The sequence below is a fragment of the Durio zibethinus genome, chromosome 16, assembly GCF_047325235.1.
Source record: "Durio zibethinus cultivar Kanyao isolate XHJ-2024 chromosome 16, ASM4732523v1, whole genome shotgun sequence".
Lineage (NCBI taxonomy): Eukaryota > Viridiplantae > Streptophyta > Magnoliopsida > Malvales > Malvaceae > Durio > Durio zibethinus.
In genome coordinates, this window is record NC_143177.1 from 19603866 (window position 1) to 19621302 (window position 17437).

Here is a 17437-nt window from a genome sequence, read left to right on the forward strand (position 1 = left end):
TTGTTAACTTTTTTATCTAATAGGGTCCATCGAATTTGGGTTCTAGTAGATCGAGCTTTAAATTGAATCAGTTTTTATCACCTTCTATCTATAAATTGGATTTAAAAAAAAAAATTTGAAAAAAAAAATTTGCTACGTGGCAAGTAGATAATTAATCAGGTGACTTGTTATATGTAGATTAAAAAACTCAGAAAAAATTATATAATAAATACTAGCTTATATTTCATGTGTTATTGCGGATTTAATTCATTGATTTGATTTATATGTATTTATATTATTTAATAAATATGTTGATATTAAATTACATTAAACAATAAATACATTCATTTATAATTAATTAGATTTATGAATATCATAAATGATTAAATGATTAAATTTGTGAATAGTTAAATTCATCTAATTTGAATTTGATCCATAATTAATTAACAATAAATATGAATTTAGACTCAAAATTTAAATGACCTGATGAAGTATTTATTCACAATTAATTGATTTTATGAATATTATATATTCATGAATACTTAAATTTATGAATAATCGAAGTACATTTTATCCATAAACAGCCAAGAATAACATCTAAAATAATTCTTACAATGCAAGAATAAAAATAATATATGATATGACAAATGAAAGATACTTACATGATATTATCCATGTGGCATAATATTAGAAACAGAATATGAAAACATAGGCAAGTAAGATATAAATAGGGTTAATATGTAAAATGTCTCTACATTATACATCATTTAGCAGTTTAGTACTTAAAAAAAATAACATTTTCATTTTGATACTTTAACTTTCATTCCGTTAAGTATTTTGGTATTTTATATTTTTATTATCAATTAAACAATTAAAATGATAAAAATTTCTAATAAAATCATATCATGTGTCATAAATATTTAATCACTGGCACACAAGGATGGATCTACAATGGAGGTAATTGTCTCCACTGAGATCCTAATATCCTTGAAAGTTATTATAAAATTTTTTAAAAAGTTTAATTCTTTTATAATTTGCCCCCATTAAAAATGAAAAAAAAAAAACATATGACACTTTTATAAATGTTTGAAAGAATAAAACTATAATTACAATATAAATTACTTATTTTACAAACATAATAGGTCCTATGTATAAACATAAATAAAATAAACATTTATAAATATTTTTTTATTCAAAGATCAACATTTCATTTAAAAAACAATAAAAGTAAAATAAAAAGTGATCTTGTTTCTATTCCACCTATAATTTTTCCCTTGATCCAAATCCATAAAAATTACAGTAGATAGAGAATAGAAGTAGAGAAATAATAAAAGGACAAAGAAAAGCCAATAAACTAAAGAAACAAATTAAGGAGTGAATTTTTTTTTTCTTCCATCAATATATTTAAGTAAGTAATTACTTCTTTTTTGGATTTTTTTTTGTATTTATTATCATTTGTTTATGTGATAGAATATTTATTTACTATATAAATTATTTTTGGTAAAAATAATTTGATTTAATGCTTAATTTACGACTTATTTATATTTATGTTTATATTATAAGTGGATTAAGATCGAAAAATGTTGTACTTAAGTTGATTAATGAAATAATTTAATTTTTATGAAATTATTTTTTATATATAAAATTATATTATTTAATTAAAATTCTAAATGCATAATAAAATATGCATGTTGATTTTGTTTGCGTAATTACAATTCAGTATATAATACAAACTACAACATTATTTTTTTATTTTTTAAAAATTATATAAACTAAATTATCTAATTTAATTAGATTTGAAGAAATATATTTTTAAAGGAAAGTCAAATTTGAAGGAATCATCTGAAATTAATAATAGTGACATATAACATTTTACAAAATAAGTCCATGTTTAAATAGATTTAGATGATTTTCATTGCATTCGAAATTATGAAAAAAGATTTTAGATTACATCCCAATGAAAGAGATAATGTCTGAAAAGTTTATTTTTACAATAAAAAACTCATAAAAATTAATTATAATGTGATTTTTTTTGTATAAACAAAATAATTTTTTATACATTTGAGTTAATTTATATTTATATATTTAATATTATCTATATTAGTTGTCGTAACGGTTTTGGGACCGTCAGACGTAAAAATAAATTTAAAATCGAGAAAAATAAAAAAGAGGGAGTCGCCACCAATCTTTGTTAGGGTGTGATTGGCCACTCAAAAGCTTATCTTTTTAATAAAACTATAAAAACGAGTTTAAAGTCTTATAAAAAAGATAAATTTCGGTCTGCGAAAAATCAGGTTGGGTCCAGGAGTCAGTTACGTGTAGGGAAAGATTAGCACCCCCACAACGCCCATAAATTGGTACCATTTAATTATGCGCTATTTTCGACGTTTGATAAAAATAGTTTTAATTTGAAATTTAACATTAATTCCCTTCATTTAAAAATATTTTTGCTAAAATTTTTATTTAGGAATATTGAAAAAATCTTTAAGTTAAAGAATTATCCTGAAATTCTCCAACATCTAGGAAGAATTTGAAATAACTTTTTTCGCTTAAGATTTAACACAACAATCCTTAAAATGAAATAACGCTCTTTATAAAAAATTATTGGTGACTCTCCAACATCCAGGCAGAGTACTAAGAATTATTTTTTTTTGAATGTTATTTTTATTTTATTTTGTAATATCACAAAAAGATTTTTTTTTAGTATTATTCTTTTTTATTATAAGATATTTTATCACTAAGTAGTAAATAAAAAATTAAAGACAGAATAGTACAAGTAAATACTGATAATAACATGCTAACGTATATCATGCTAATGAATGTCATGTAAAATGAGATGCAATTTAAGAGTTGGATTCTTAAATATAATGAGACCACCCCGACTCTCCAACATCTAGGCAGAGCTTAGGTGCGACTGTTTATATTTAAGATCCCAATTTACCGTTATGCTTTTTTATTTATTAATCTTATCATTAATGCGATTTAAGAAATCGTGTGAAAAGACTTCACGAAGTAAAATTTCTTAAATATCCCATCATCTAGGTGGTATTCGGGAACAAATTGCTTCAAATAGAATTTTCATACGTGTCCTTAGGATTTTTTAGGACTTTGGATTTCGAGGATTTTGGACTTTTGGGGGTTTTGAATTTTAGGGATTTTGAATTTTATGGGGTTTGCATTTAAGGGATTTTCGATTTTTAGGGGTTTTAGAAACCTATGATTTTGAAAATTAAGAATTAGTGTTTAAGGTTTCGTTTTTAAGAAAATACGAATATCTCTAAAAATTCCCAATATCTAGGCGGATTTTCGAAGCAAGTTCGATTTTAGTGATTTTTGAAAATTAATTTAAAAACTTTTTATATTTATTTTTTTATGAAAATTTATTAATAATAATTCTCCAACATCTAGGCGGAATTATTTCTTTTAAAAAAATATTTTTATTCCCTCCAACATCTAGGCAAGGAAAATAATAAAAATTATTTTTTTAAGCATTTTAATATATTTTAATTATTATTTGTTTTCAATTTTATTATTATTAAAACAATTAAACATTTATTCTAATAAATTTATCATGCATAAATATAAAAAAAAATAACAAAAATAATAATATAAAAAATTCAAAAATTCAAAAAAAAATTTTTTTTTACCTGAATCGGACCGATCAACGGTCCGATCAACGCTGGTCTGGGCGGTCTAACCGATTCAGCAGTTGGATCGACAGTTCGGGTGATCTTACTGATTCAGTCCGGTCCACTGATGGTTCGTATGAATCGGTTCAAGGCTGGCTGGGACTAGTCGTCGGGTCGGGTTACGCGGATCTCCAGTCAGGTTCGGGTTAACGCGCGGATCCTTTTTTGGTTAAAACGGTATCGTTTTGGGCTTTTATTGAAACGATGTCGTTTTGGCTATTGACAGTTTATATAAAAGTTAAAATTTTTTTTGTCATTTTTTTTTAGTCTTCAGAAAAAAATAGCTTTTTTTTTTTTCTTCTTCTTCAGCAGCACGTTGGCCGACCGTCGATACCGCCTCCGTTCGTCGATCACCGGTGGTTAGAAAATCAAAAAATTCTCCCACAAACTCTTTTCGACCTCCTGAGCGCAGATCTGGCCTCGTTTTCACCAAAAACGATCTTAATTCACGTAGATCGGGTTTTAAAATTTTCGATATACTTTTTTTTGTGTCGAAAGCTAACTGGTACCTTTCTTTGTTGGTGCAGGTGGCTCGACGCTGAGGTTCCTCCCTACGGGGAGGACTGTGATTTCGTTTTGGTTTTTGTTTCTGTTTTTGTGTTTCTATTTTTTTTTTTTGCGTTTTTTTTTCTTTTTTGGCTGATGGAGCTCATGTATTTTGAAGGGGTAGCTGTGTGTTTGAAAATGGATTTTTTTTTCGAGAGCTGACCGATCCCTAATGAGGAAGATAGCTGGGGATTTTAAAGGGTTTATATTTAGGAGAATCTAGGTGGTTATAGGGTGGCTATAAGTAGGCTGAGAGAGCTGGTCAGGGGATTGGTTGGGTTGGTCGGGGAGTTGGTTGGGTTGGTCGGGGAGTTGGTTGGGTGGCTAACAGGGAGTTGGTCAGGGCAGTTCGGCATCGTACCAACCCCTTGACTTCTGTCTTATTTTCGTTTTGTTTTTTGTTTGTTTTATTTTTTTATTTTTTATTTGTTTTGTTAAATATTATTATTATTATAAAAATAAAACAGTAGACCCGGATAAAATCGGTGTCTACAGCTGTCCCTCTGTCGTAATGGTTTTGAGACCGCCAGACGTAAAAATGAGATTTTAAAATCGGGAAAAATAAATAAAAAGAGGAGTCGCCACCAATCTTTGTTAAGGTGTGATTGGCCACCCAAAAGTTTATCTTTTTAATAAAACTATAAAAACAAGTTTAAAGTTTATCAAAAAGATAAATTTCGGTCTGCGAAAAATCAGGTTGGGTCCGGGAGTCGGTTACGCTTGGGGAAGGATTAGCACCCCCACAACGCCCATAAATTGGTACCATTTAATTATGCACTATTTTTGACGTTGGATAAAAATAGTTTTAATTTGAAATTTAACATTAATTCCCTTCATTAAAAAAATATTTTTGCTAAAATTTTTATTTAGGAATATTGAGAAAATCTTTAAGTTAAAGAATTATCTTGAAATTCTCTAACATCTAGGCAGAATTTGAAATAACTCTTTTCGCTTAAGATTTAACACAACAATTCTTAAAATGAAATAACACTCTTTATAGAAAATAATTGTTAGTAACTCTTCAACATCTAGGCAGAGCACCAAGAATTATTTCTTTCGGAATGTTATTCTTATTTTTTTTTATAACGTCACAAAAAAAATTTAGTATTATTTTTTTTATTGTAAAATATTTTATCATTAAGTAGTAAATAAAAAATTAAAGACAGAATAATACAAATAAATGCTGATAATAACGTGCTAACGTATGTATGCCAATAAATGTTATGTAACATGAAATGCAATTTAAGAGTTGGATTTTTAAGTATAATGAGACCACCTCGACTCTCCAACATCTAGGCAGAGCTTAGGTGCGACTGTTTACATTTAAGATCTCAATTTTATTATACTTTCTATTTTTTAATTTTATTATAAATAAATTTAGAACACAGTGTGAAAAACTTAATGAAATAGAGTTTCCTAAATACCCCATCATTTAGGCAGTATTCGGGAACAAACCATCTCATGTGAGACTTCCACAAGTGTTTTTAAAGTTTTGAAATAAAATTAAGGGTAAAATTTTAGGGTTTAAGTTTAGGGTTTGAGGTTTAATTAAAACATGAACATCTCTAAAAATCTCCATCATTTAGGCAGACTTTCAGAGCAAGTTCAAAATTTTTATAATTTTGGAAAACTAGTTAAAATTTTCTTATATACATTTTTTATGAAAATTTAAATAATAATTCTCCAACATCTAGGCGAAATTATTTATTTGAAGATGTATTTTTTTTATTCCCTCTAACATCTAGGCAGGAAAAATAAAAGCTTATTTCATTATTATTACTATTTAAATATTTTTAAAATATATTATTTTTTCTTTTATATCGTTTTCATTTTTATTATTATTAATAACAATTAAATATTTATCATAATAAATTTAAACATTTATGCATAAAAAAATTAAAATAACAAAGATAATATTATATAAAAAGAATAGAAAATTCAAAAAAAAAATTTTTTTTTTTACCTGAACCGGACCGGTCAACGGTCCGGTCAAGGGCGGTTCGACGGTTCGGTTCGGTCTGAGAGCGGTTTGGTTGGTTCAGCGGTTCAGGTCGGTCCAGAGAGCGGTTCGGTTCGGTCTGGTCAAACCGGTTCAGAGCCGTTGAGAAGTCGGGTTAGCGGGTCAGTTGCGCGGACCCCGGGTCGGGTTCGGGTCAACGCGCGGATCCTCCTTAGTTTAAACGATGTCGTTTTGGGGCGTTTATTGAAACGACGTCGTTTTGGCTATTGACTGTTTATATATAAAAGTTAAAATTTTTTCTTTCCCTCATTCCTTTCACTCTTCAAAAAAAAAAAACCTTCTTTTCTCTCTCATTTTTTTTCTCCGACCAAACGCAGATGGCCGGTCGACCATTCCTCCGCCGCTGCCGCCGCTGTTCGCCGTCACCAGCCGCCGTTACCAGCCGCCGTTGACGGTGGTCAGAAAATTCCCAAAAATACCAAAACGTTCCCCTCGACCTCCTGAGTTCAGATCTGATGTCCCTTTCACCAAAAAGCATCCCCACTTCCCTAGATCTGCTAGTAAAATTTCGATCAGATCCCTTTTTCTTTTGTATTCTGGCTTTATTATTATTTTTTTGAACTGACTTTGATTTTTCTTTGTGCAGGGGCTCTCGGCGCTGGGTTCCTCCTTGCGGGGAGGACTGTTTGATTTTTTTTTTCTTTCCCTTTTTTTTGACAGAATCTCCCTCTTCTTTTTTTCCCTTTTTTCAACGTCTTCGCTAGGAGCTCTATTTATAGAGCTCCAGCCATACGCGTTCGGAGGGAAAGGCATAGGGCTCAGTCACGGGATGTAAACACGAGCCCTGTGCCTCTTTTATTCAATTTTGTTTTATTTGACGTTTGTCAACTGAAGAAATAATTAAGTGTGGATGGTAGGGTCTGGCGGTAGTGATGCCGGGGACGGCACCACTGCCATCCTTAATTTTTTTGTCTTTTATTTTTTTTGGGTATTTTTCATTTTTTTTGTTTTTGTATTTTGTATTATTTTTGGTATTTTTTTATTTCGTATTTTGTAATATTATTATTATTTTTTATTTTATTTTGTTCTGGGACAAAAATTGATGTCTACAGCTGCCCCTCTTTGCACATTACTGATAATCAGTAATAGAGCAAAGACAAAGACAACAATTTTGTCCAGAATCCAAACATATTTTTTTTTTTTTTAGCTCAAGTCAAGTGATAAAGAAAATGACATTGTGTGTTGACAAACAAAAAATCGATTAAGGCAACACCAAAAGTCGAATAATAAAGAAAGTGATCGGGACGACACTACGAGTCAAGAAATAACAAGATCAGAATTGAACTTGGATTGAATCACAAGTCAAAAATGAGGAGACTGGGATTAAACCACGAGTCAGAAGATAACAACAACAATCGAGATTAAATTATGATTTTAAATTAAAGAGATCGGGATTGAACCGCGAATCAGAGAATAAGAAGATCAGGATTAAACCACGAATCAAATATTAAAGATGACTGGGACTGAACCGTAAGTCGAGGGAATTAATGAAATGGTCAGGATTAAACCACGAGCCAAAGATTAAAGATGACTGGGACTAAACCGTAAGTCAGAGAATGAAATGACTAGGATTAAACCACAGGTCAAAGATTAAAGATGACTGAGATTGAGACGCAAGTCAAAGAATTAATGAAATGATCGGGATTAAACCATGAGTCAAAGATTAAAGATGACTGGGATTGAACTGCAAGTCAAAAAATTAATGAAATGATCGGGATTAAACCGCGAGTCAAAGATTAAAGACAATTGGGATTGAACCGCAAGTCAAAAAATGAAATGATCGGGATTAAACCGCGAGTCAAAGATTAAAGATGACTGAGATTGAACCGTAAGTCAGAGAAATAATGAAATGATCGGGATTAAACCGCGAGTCAAAGATTAAAGATGACTGGGATTGAACCGTAAGTCAGAGAAATAATGAAATGATCGGGATTAAATCGCGAGTCAAAGATTAAAGATGACTGAGATTGAACCGCAAGTCAGAGAAATAATGAAATGATCGGGATTAAACCGTGAGTCAAAGATTAAAGACAATTGGGATTGAACCGCAAGTCAGAGAAATAATGAAATGATCGGGATTAAACCGCGAGTCAAAGATTAAAGATGACTGGGATTGAACGGCAAGTCAGAGAAATAATGAAATGATCGGGATTAAATTGTGAGTCAAAGATTAAAGATGACTGGGATTGAATCGCAAGTCAGAGAAATAATGAAATGATCGGGATTAAACCGTGAGTCAAAGATTAAAGATGACTGGGATTGAATCGCAAGTCAAAAATGATGAAATGATCGGGATTAAATTGCGAGTCAAAGATTAAAGACAATTGGGATTGAACCGCAAGTCAGAGAATGAAATGATCAGGATTAAACCACGAGTCAAAGATTAAAGATGACTGGGATTGAACTGCAAGTCGAAAAACTATATAAGACTGAGCTATGAGTTGAGGAATAGGAGATTAGGTACTTCATAGACCAATAGTTTCGATTTTAAAAATTATGCTAACATACCATCTTCAAGGCCATTATCTTTGTTTCGAGAAAAAAAAATGCTGATTCTTTCTGATATCTTATAAAGAAACCCTCTATGCAACTTATCGAGAGGCATGTAATGCGTGCAATGATTGTGATGAATGAAAAGACAAAAATGCCATTAACAAATTATATCACGCATTTCATCCAAGTTAATTCAACTTTTGGTTCAATTCTTTCAAACTTTAAAAGTCACTTCCCGTAATCTCGTCCTTTTGACTCTTTCAATTTTTGATCAGAAATCTCTGTCTCATGACGGACACATCTAGCTTTTAATTGCTCTAAAATCTCTTTTTTTTTTTTTTTGTAATCAATCGATTTCCTTTCTTTTTTTTTTTGTCATCCTCATATTGCATTCTCTTTTCGAGCGATGCGTTGGTCTATTATGAACTTTATCAATCAATATCTTAACTTTTAATGACAAATGCAATGATTTCAGGTTCAAAGTTGGGTGTGCAATATGATCAGTAATAGGATATTTTAAGTTTTAGAAAGATAAGCTTTTCGAGACATAAAGAGCAGTTGATTCAAAAGTATTTCAAAAATCAAATATCAATTCTCTAAATAATGAACATTTGGACGACTTCGACCTACTCGGACCAGGTTTTTTCCAAAAATTTGTTACATTTGTGATCTTGTTACTTGTGAATTCATATGACCAATCTTTGCCCCATATCTGTGACTAATGAGAACTTACCCCCTAAAATCACATCTTTTAATTCCGGTGACAATTCGTCTATTCGGTGCCACTTCTTTGTTCTTTGAAAAAAACTTTCTCCAAGTTTCATCTTCATTCAAGCTGTCTGCACAGGTTTTTAGCTTAAATGACCTTCTTTTTTACTCAAACCGCCCTTTTCAGGTTTTCAATCTGAATCACTTCCTTTCTCATTTTTTTTTCATTTTTTTTCATTTTTTTTTATTTTTTTGATTTCTGATTTTTTTGCTTTTTTTTTTAAGCAAAATATTTCTTGACAATGTCTGAATTTACAGGACTTGGCAATTTATCTCCGTCCATTTCTGTAAGGATCAGAGCCCCACCAGAAAAATTTTTTTTTATCACATATGGACATTCCCAATTGGGCATCCATTTTCCTCTATTGTCATGCTGATATGGCAAAATCTTTTTCAACACCAATTCGCCCTCACGAAAGCATCGAGGTCGTATCTTTTTGTCATGTGCTCGTATAATTCTTCTTTGATACATTTGTACATAACTGAGTGCTGGGAGCCTTTTCTCTTCAATAAGATTCAACTGCTCAAAACGATCTTGAACCCATTCTGCCTCATCCAATTTTGTCTCCATCAACACCCTCAGAGAAGGGATTTCTATTTCAATTGGCAGTACAGCTTCCATTCCATATACTAGTGAAAATGGGGTGGCCCCGGTAGAGGTTCGAATTGATGTTCTATAGGCAAGCAGAGCAAAAGGTAACTTTTCATGCCAATCCTTATATGTGTCAGTCATTTTCCCCAATATCCTCTTGACGTTCTTATTCGCAGCTTCCACTACACCATTCATTTTTGGACGATATGGTGCTGAATGATGATGCTTAATCTTAAACTGTGCACATAATTCTTTCATCATTTTATTGTTTAAATTGCTAGCATTATCTGAGATAATCCTTTTCGGGAGACCATATCGACATATTATCTATCTTTTTATGAATCTACACACTACTGATCGCGTAATACTAGCATACGAAGCTGTTTTCACCCATTTTGTAAAATAATCGATTGCCACAAAGATAAATCGATGTCCATTTGAAGCTTTAGGGGTTATGGGTCCGATCACATCCATTCTCCACATAGAGAAAAGCCATGGTGGTGCCAAGATGTGCAACGAGACTGGAGGGGAATGAATTTTATCTGCATAAATTTGACATTTATGGCACTTTCTAGCATAACCGATGCAATCATTTTCCATTGTAGACCAGTAATAACCAGCTCTCATGATCTGTTTGGCCATCATATGCCCATTAGCATGTGTTTCACAAATCCCTTCGTGTACTTCTTCAAGTATCATTCTTGCTTCCACTGCATCGACGCACCTTAGCAAAATCTGATCTTGACCTTTTTTATACAGGATTTCTCCATCAAGCACAAAACCTGCTGCTAATCTTCTAATGATCCTCTTATCATTTTCTGAAGCCTGTTCTGGGTAGCTTTGACGCTTGATATACTATACAATGTCATAGTACCATGGTTGTCGATCCACCTCTTCTTCCACATTTGAACAGTGAGCTGGTGAAACTTTCATTTGTACTCTAATAGGTTGGATTCCCACACCATTATTTAACTTAAACATCGCTGCCAAAGTGGCCAAGGCATCAGCAATCTGGTTTTCTTATCGAGGAACATGTTGAAATTGAATCTTTTGAAAATGTTTCCTTAGGCCAGCTATGTGCTTTTGGTATAACACTAGTTTTGAGTCCCTGGTCTCCCATTCACTTTTTAGTTGATAAATTACCAAGGTAGAATCTCCATATGCTTCTAGTGTTTCAATTTTCTTTTCAATAGCCATCTGTAACCCCATGACACATGCCTCATACTCAGCGACATTGTTTGTGCAATTGAAATCTAACCTTGCGGTACATGGGTAATAATTTCCTTCTGGGGATATTAGCACTGCTCCAATGCCATGCCTCATTATATTGGATACCCCGTCGAAAAACATTTTCCATACCTCTCTTACAGGTTCTTTATCTTCATTTTACAAGATTGCCATCAAATCTTCATCTGAAAAGTCAAACTTCATAGGTTCATAATCTTTTGTAGTTCGATCGGCAAGAAAATCAGTAATTGCACTCCCTTTTATGAATTTTTGTGTCACGTACACAATATCATATTCTGAGAGCATGACGTGCCATCTCGCTAACTTGCCTGACAAAGATGGTTTTTCAAAAATGTACTTGAGAGGATCCAATTTTGATATTAGCCACGTTGTATGGTAGAGCATGTATTGTCTGAGTCTACGAGTAGTCCAAGCCAGGGCACAACATATTTTTTCTATTTGGGGGTACTTGGTCTCGTACTCTGTAAACTTTTTACTCAAATAATATATAGCATGCTCTTTCTTGCCAGTTTCATTTCTTTGCCCCAATACACATCTCATCGATTTTTCTTGAATCGTTAAATATAAAATCAACGGTCTTCCTGTAACTGGTGGAACCAACACCGATGGGCTTATCAAATACTCTTTAATCTTTTTAAATGCATTTTGGCATTCTTCATCCCATTCACCAGGATTATTTTTACGAAGCAAACTGAAGATTGGATCACATTTCGAGGTAAGTTGGGATATGAAACGAGAAATATAATTCAATCGCCCCAAAAAGCCTCTTACCTCCTTTTGCGTGCGTGGTGTTGATAATTCTCGAATGGCTCGAATTTTATCAGGGTCTACTTCTATACCTCTTTCACTGACTATAAACCCTAATAATTTTCCAAATTTAACACCAAATGTGCATTTGGCTGGATTCAGCTTAAGCTGGTATCTTCGTAATCTTTCAAAAAGCTTTTTGAGATTAACAACATGATCTTCCTCTTCTTGAGACTTAGCTATCATGTCATCAACATATACCTCTATCTTTTTATGCATCATATCATGAAAAAGAGTGACCATCGCTCTTTGATACGTGGCACCAGCATTCTTTAGCCCAAAAGGCATAACTTTATAGCAAAACGTCCTTCACATTGTCACAAATGTAGTTTTCTCCATATCTTCACAAGCTATTTTGATCTGATTGTAGCCAGAGAAACCATCCATGAATGAAAAAGTGGAATGCTTAGCAGTGTTATCCACAAGGGTATCAATATGTGGTAATGGAAAATTATCCTTTGGGCTAGCCTTATTTAAATCTCGATAGTCCACACACATTCTAACTTTTTCATTTTTCTTGGGAACTGAGACTATATTGGCTACCCATTCAGGGTATTTGGCTACTTCTAAGAAACTAGCATCAAATTGTTTTTTTACTTCTTCTTTTATATTCAGCAACATTTTTGGCTTCATGCATCTCAACTTCTGTTGTACTGGTCGACATTCTGGTTTCAGAGGCAGCCTATGCTCAACTACCTCTGTGCTAAGCCCGGGCATATCTTGGTAAGACCATGTAAATACATCCATGTACTCTTGCAGTAGATTCACCAACTTTTGCTTCTCAATTGGTGATAATGAAGTACCGATCCTGACTTCTTTCTTATTATCACCATCTCTCAAATTTAATAGGTCAGTTGATTCCTGATGGGGTTCTATAATTTTCTTCTCTTGTTTCATCCATTTCAACAAATCATGAGGCAAATCATAGTCTTCTGAATCAACATCGTTATCAAGCTCACTAATGTGAGTCGAATTTTCAAAATCAAACCCGGTGTTATTGCCTTGGTCATCCATAATGTTCATTATTAGAAAACCTGAAAATGGGTATAATCACAAAGAGATATATATTGATCTTGGCAAGGGCAGAAAGAATGGTAAAAAGGAAAGAAAAAATGAAAAATAGAGAACATGGTATAAGTGAAATGCATTGCATTCATCATTTTATTAAGACAATGAAAATAAGCCCACACACTTAACCTCCGTATGCTCTTGGGCAAAAGCAATTGGAATTTTACAGTTAATAGGTTCAAGGACAACAAAATGGTACACCATTATTCAAGTCTCCTAAAAAGGAAAAAAGATCTCTTTATCTTGATCTGTTTCTTCATCCACTTCCACTTGAAGTCGTGAGAAAGCTTTCTCTAATCCCATTACCAGTCCTCTTTGTTCAATTCCTGTCGACTCAGGATAGATATACCCGGTTGAACGAAAGGTTTCGTACAAATAAGGGAACACCATTTTCCTATTGATCGAATTTTATCGTTTGAGGTGCGCCATTCTCTTTTTTTTCTTTTCCAGCATTACATTCTTCTTATCAGTAGCTGAAAGCTTATAGCCTAACCCTCATCTTTCTTTGTTTTCAACCGAGCATGATGCTCTTGTGATTCATTGTAGAGCTTTCCCTAAGCCTTGCCTAACTCGCCAACTTTTGCCAACATCTACTTGATCACCATATTGGTAGTTTTTGACAATTGAGGGATCGACATCCTTGACCCTTCTCTTATGTAAGTAGCATTTGCTACTTCAAAAGCTCTGAAATAACATTCAATTGCTTCTTCTACTGTCTCAACGTAGGGAGTTGCTAAGGTCTTTGTTACCAACAAGTCCTTCTCATCATCCACACAGACTTGTTTTCCTTCTATGATGAATTTTACCTTATGATGTAGTGATGAAGGTATGGCTCCGGTCGTGTGAATCCAAGGTCTTCCAAGTAGACAACTATATGCTGGAGTTATGTCCATTACTTGAAATATAATGTTAAAGGTACAAGGACCAATCTGTAATGGGATCTCTATATCGCCAATTACCTCTCTTCGTGCCCCGTCAAATGCTCTTACAATCATATGGCTATTTCACATATGAGAAGGATCCACTGGAAGCTTTGACAATGTTGTCAAAGGCATAACATTAATAGACGATCCATTATCAATCAGCACTTTAGCCATAGTGTGGGACTTACACTTGACAGTAACATGTAAGGCCTTAACACTACCACGTCCTTCCGGAGGTATTTCATCATCATTAAAGGTAATAAAATTAGGGGCTATAATATTCCCAACCATATGATCAACCTTCTCAACAGAAATGTTGTGCTCGACATAAGCTTGGTTGAGCACTTTCAAGAAAGCATTCCTATGCGGCTCAGAGTTTAGTAGTAGTGACAGTAAGGAAATACGAGCTGGTAGTTTATTCAGCTGGTCAACCACACTATTCTCACTGTGTTTGATGATCTTTAAAAATTCACAAGCTTCTTTTTCTGATATCGGTTTGTTAATTTAGACTTTGAAGCTTACCACCGGTTGGGAATCTTGGCTTTCCTTTGTGTCTTCTTCTTCTATCTTATCTTTCCCTTTCCTAACCCTTTCTGACATTTCAGGAGTGTAAATTCGACCACTTCGGGTCATTCTTCCTGCTCTCGCTATGTTGGCAGTATTTTCTATGCTTGGATTATTCGAGGTCATATTAGGCCCTCGTATTGCTACATCATATCGCCATGGGACTGCTTTGTTAGACTGATAAGGAAATGGACTATGGATATGAATGGTCATTTGTGTCCTGGGAGAGAAGATAATTTTCTCCATTAGGGGCTCTGATTTTTTATCATAGTAAACAGTGAGGAGTTTAGGGATAAAAGAGTTGCTAGGACGCTCGTCACCCATTATATTCACACTATTTTCATCATATTCATCATAGAATTCAATGATGGCCTTATCCATCAAGCTCTGCAATGTTTGCTTAAAGACCTCACAATTTTGAATTGAATGTCCAATTGTTCTCCCATGGTATTTACAAAAATGGTCTGGGTCTTCATGATCGTCATTGTCATCCGAAAATAGTGGTTGAATCATGACCGTCTCATACAAACAGTCATACACCTTTTCAAAAGGGGTCCTCACTTTATCTGTGCATCTTTTGATCTTTTCACATTTTTCCTTACCCACCATATTGATTTTCCCTTCGGTGTGATCCGATAAAGGGTTTCCACTGACATTCAGCTTGAATTTAGTATCAAAAAATAAAAGCCCGTCATTTATCAAACCTTGCACCTTGTGTTTAAATGCCGTGCAATTTTCAGTAGAGTGTCTTATAACTCCATAATGATAATCGCACTTGGCATTAGGGTCATACCAACTTGGATAAGGTGGTCTCAATGGTTTTGCATAAGTAGGAGTGACAAGGTGGCCTTTCATTAACTGAGGGTACAAATCAATGTAAGACATGGGAATTGGGTCAAAATGAGGTCTTTTTTGATTATTATTTTGTGAGTTTCTTTGATTGCTGTTTGGATAGGTCGGTCGGGTAAACGGTCGAGCTAGAGGTACAGAGGTGTAATTGGATGATTGAGGACTAAAACTTGGTCTGGGTAACGGTTGTTGGGGTGCTCGATAATGGTATGGTTGTTGAGAAACTTGGTTTGTGGCAGGGTAGTAAGGGGGATATGGATTATATGGGACAAAAAGATGGTGTGAGGGATTTCTGTGAGTGACAGCATGTGTTTTCTGCTCTTTTTTCTTTACAGTTACTGTCTTCTTTTCAGACCCTTTAATTTTACCACTTTTGATAGCGTTTTCTATCATCTCTCCTGAGATTACCATGTCAAAAAAGTTTTTCGTGGCATTTCCCACCAATCTATCATAATACGGGGCCTTCAATGTATTGACAAATAGCACGATTATCTTTTTTTCTATCAGTGGTGGTTGAACTTGGGTCACTGTATCCCTCCATCGATGTGCGTATTTCTTGAAGGTTTTCATCGATTTCTTCTCCATATTTTGCAATGATAGCCTATCAGGGGCTGTATCCAAGACATGCTTATACTGGGCAAGAAAAACTTTGGCCAAGTCTTTCCATGAATTGATCTTGCTTCGATCTAACTACACATACCATTTAGCTGCTGAACCAGTTAAACTATCTTAAAAACAGTGTATCAATAGTTTGTCGTTATGGGTATGACCTGTCATTTTTCTAGAAAACATGGTGATATGAGCAGAAGAACACTTTGTCCCATCATATTTCTCGAAATCTAGAGTCTTAAATTTTGGTGGGATAACCAAGTCAGACATTAGGCTAAGCTCATTGGCGTCAATAATCCCATAAATGTCATTACCTTCAACCGCTTTGAGCCTCTCTTCGAGTTGGTCATACTTATCTTGAATTTTTAAATTTATAACAGGTTTTGACATTTCGTGAGACTTTTCTTGTTCAACAGGGTCATCAAGATTTGGTACCATGATGGGATCGATTGGGATGGGTCCCGAATTGGTATTCAAGTGGGTTGATCGTTGACTTACAGAATGATTGACATAGGGGTGAGGTTGTGCACTTGGTGGTTGTATGTGTATACCCTGAGGAACTTGAATTTGAACCTGAGGCGGAGTGAATCCCGGAGGGTATAATGGCTCTTCTATATTAACCTCATCTCTTGTCCTTGACGTACCAGCGACTCCTTTTTCTTTCATTGAACCAAGTAACAGTTGTCTTAATTCAGTTATTTGTGCTTCGATGCTTTGCTGTATTTCCATTACTCTTTCTCATATTTCCTCCTGTGCCCTTTCGACCCTTTCAAATCTAGCCGTATTCTCTTCTTCCATGGCTCGAGCTTGAGAACGAGTATTATATCTATGCGAAATTGATGAATTTTGGTTCCTTGGCTTTGCTATCCTTGAACCTTAGTTTATTAAGCATGATATAATGTCGTTGATATTATTGTTGGTATGAAAATGAATGCATGAAATGAATGAAATGCAAATTAGGGTACTGTTTTGGATCGATCGAAACAAAAAGAAACTTTCATTAACCATGGGAGTCTTTATACATTATCCGATCATTCTTGCATTAAAGCCATAAAAACATTTGACTTGAGCATATTGCTCTCTAGCTTCATACAAAAAGTGCAATAATCTTTGACTGTGGCCTTGAGTTGGTACAATCTCCCGTTCCAATGCTTTCGCCTTTTCAACCATGTTGCTTGCGTTTCAAACAGCCTTGTAGATTTGAATAGTCAGATACTCGATATATTGCTGCCTCCCTAAACTTTTTGCTCTCTATATTTCTCGAGCATCTACCTCCATATTG

At 33.8% G+C, this 17437-nt stretch overlaps 1 protein-coding gene across 1 annotated transcript; it reads right to left on the bottom strand.

Moving 5' to 3' along the window:
• Positions 1-14214: 14214 nt before the first annotated feature.
• On the bottom strand, positions 14215-16884 carry LOC111284309 (uncharacterized). Its single transcript, XM_089744964.1, has 3 exons — positions 16317-16884; positions 14656-16232; positions 14215-14556 (listed from the first exon to the last, which is right to left on the bottom strand). The coding sequence occupies exons 1-3, from the start codon at positions 16882-16884 to the stop codon at positions 14215-14217; spliced, it is 2487 nt and encodes an 828-aa protein (XP_089601090.1).
• Between the last annotated feature and the right edge of the window lie 553 nt (positions 16885-17437).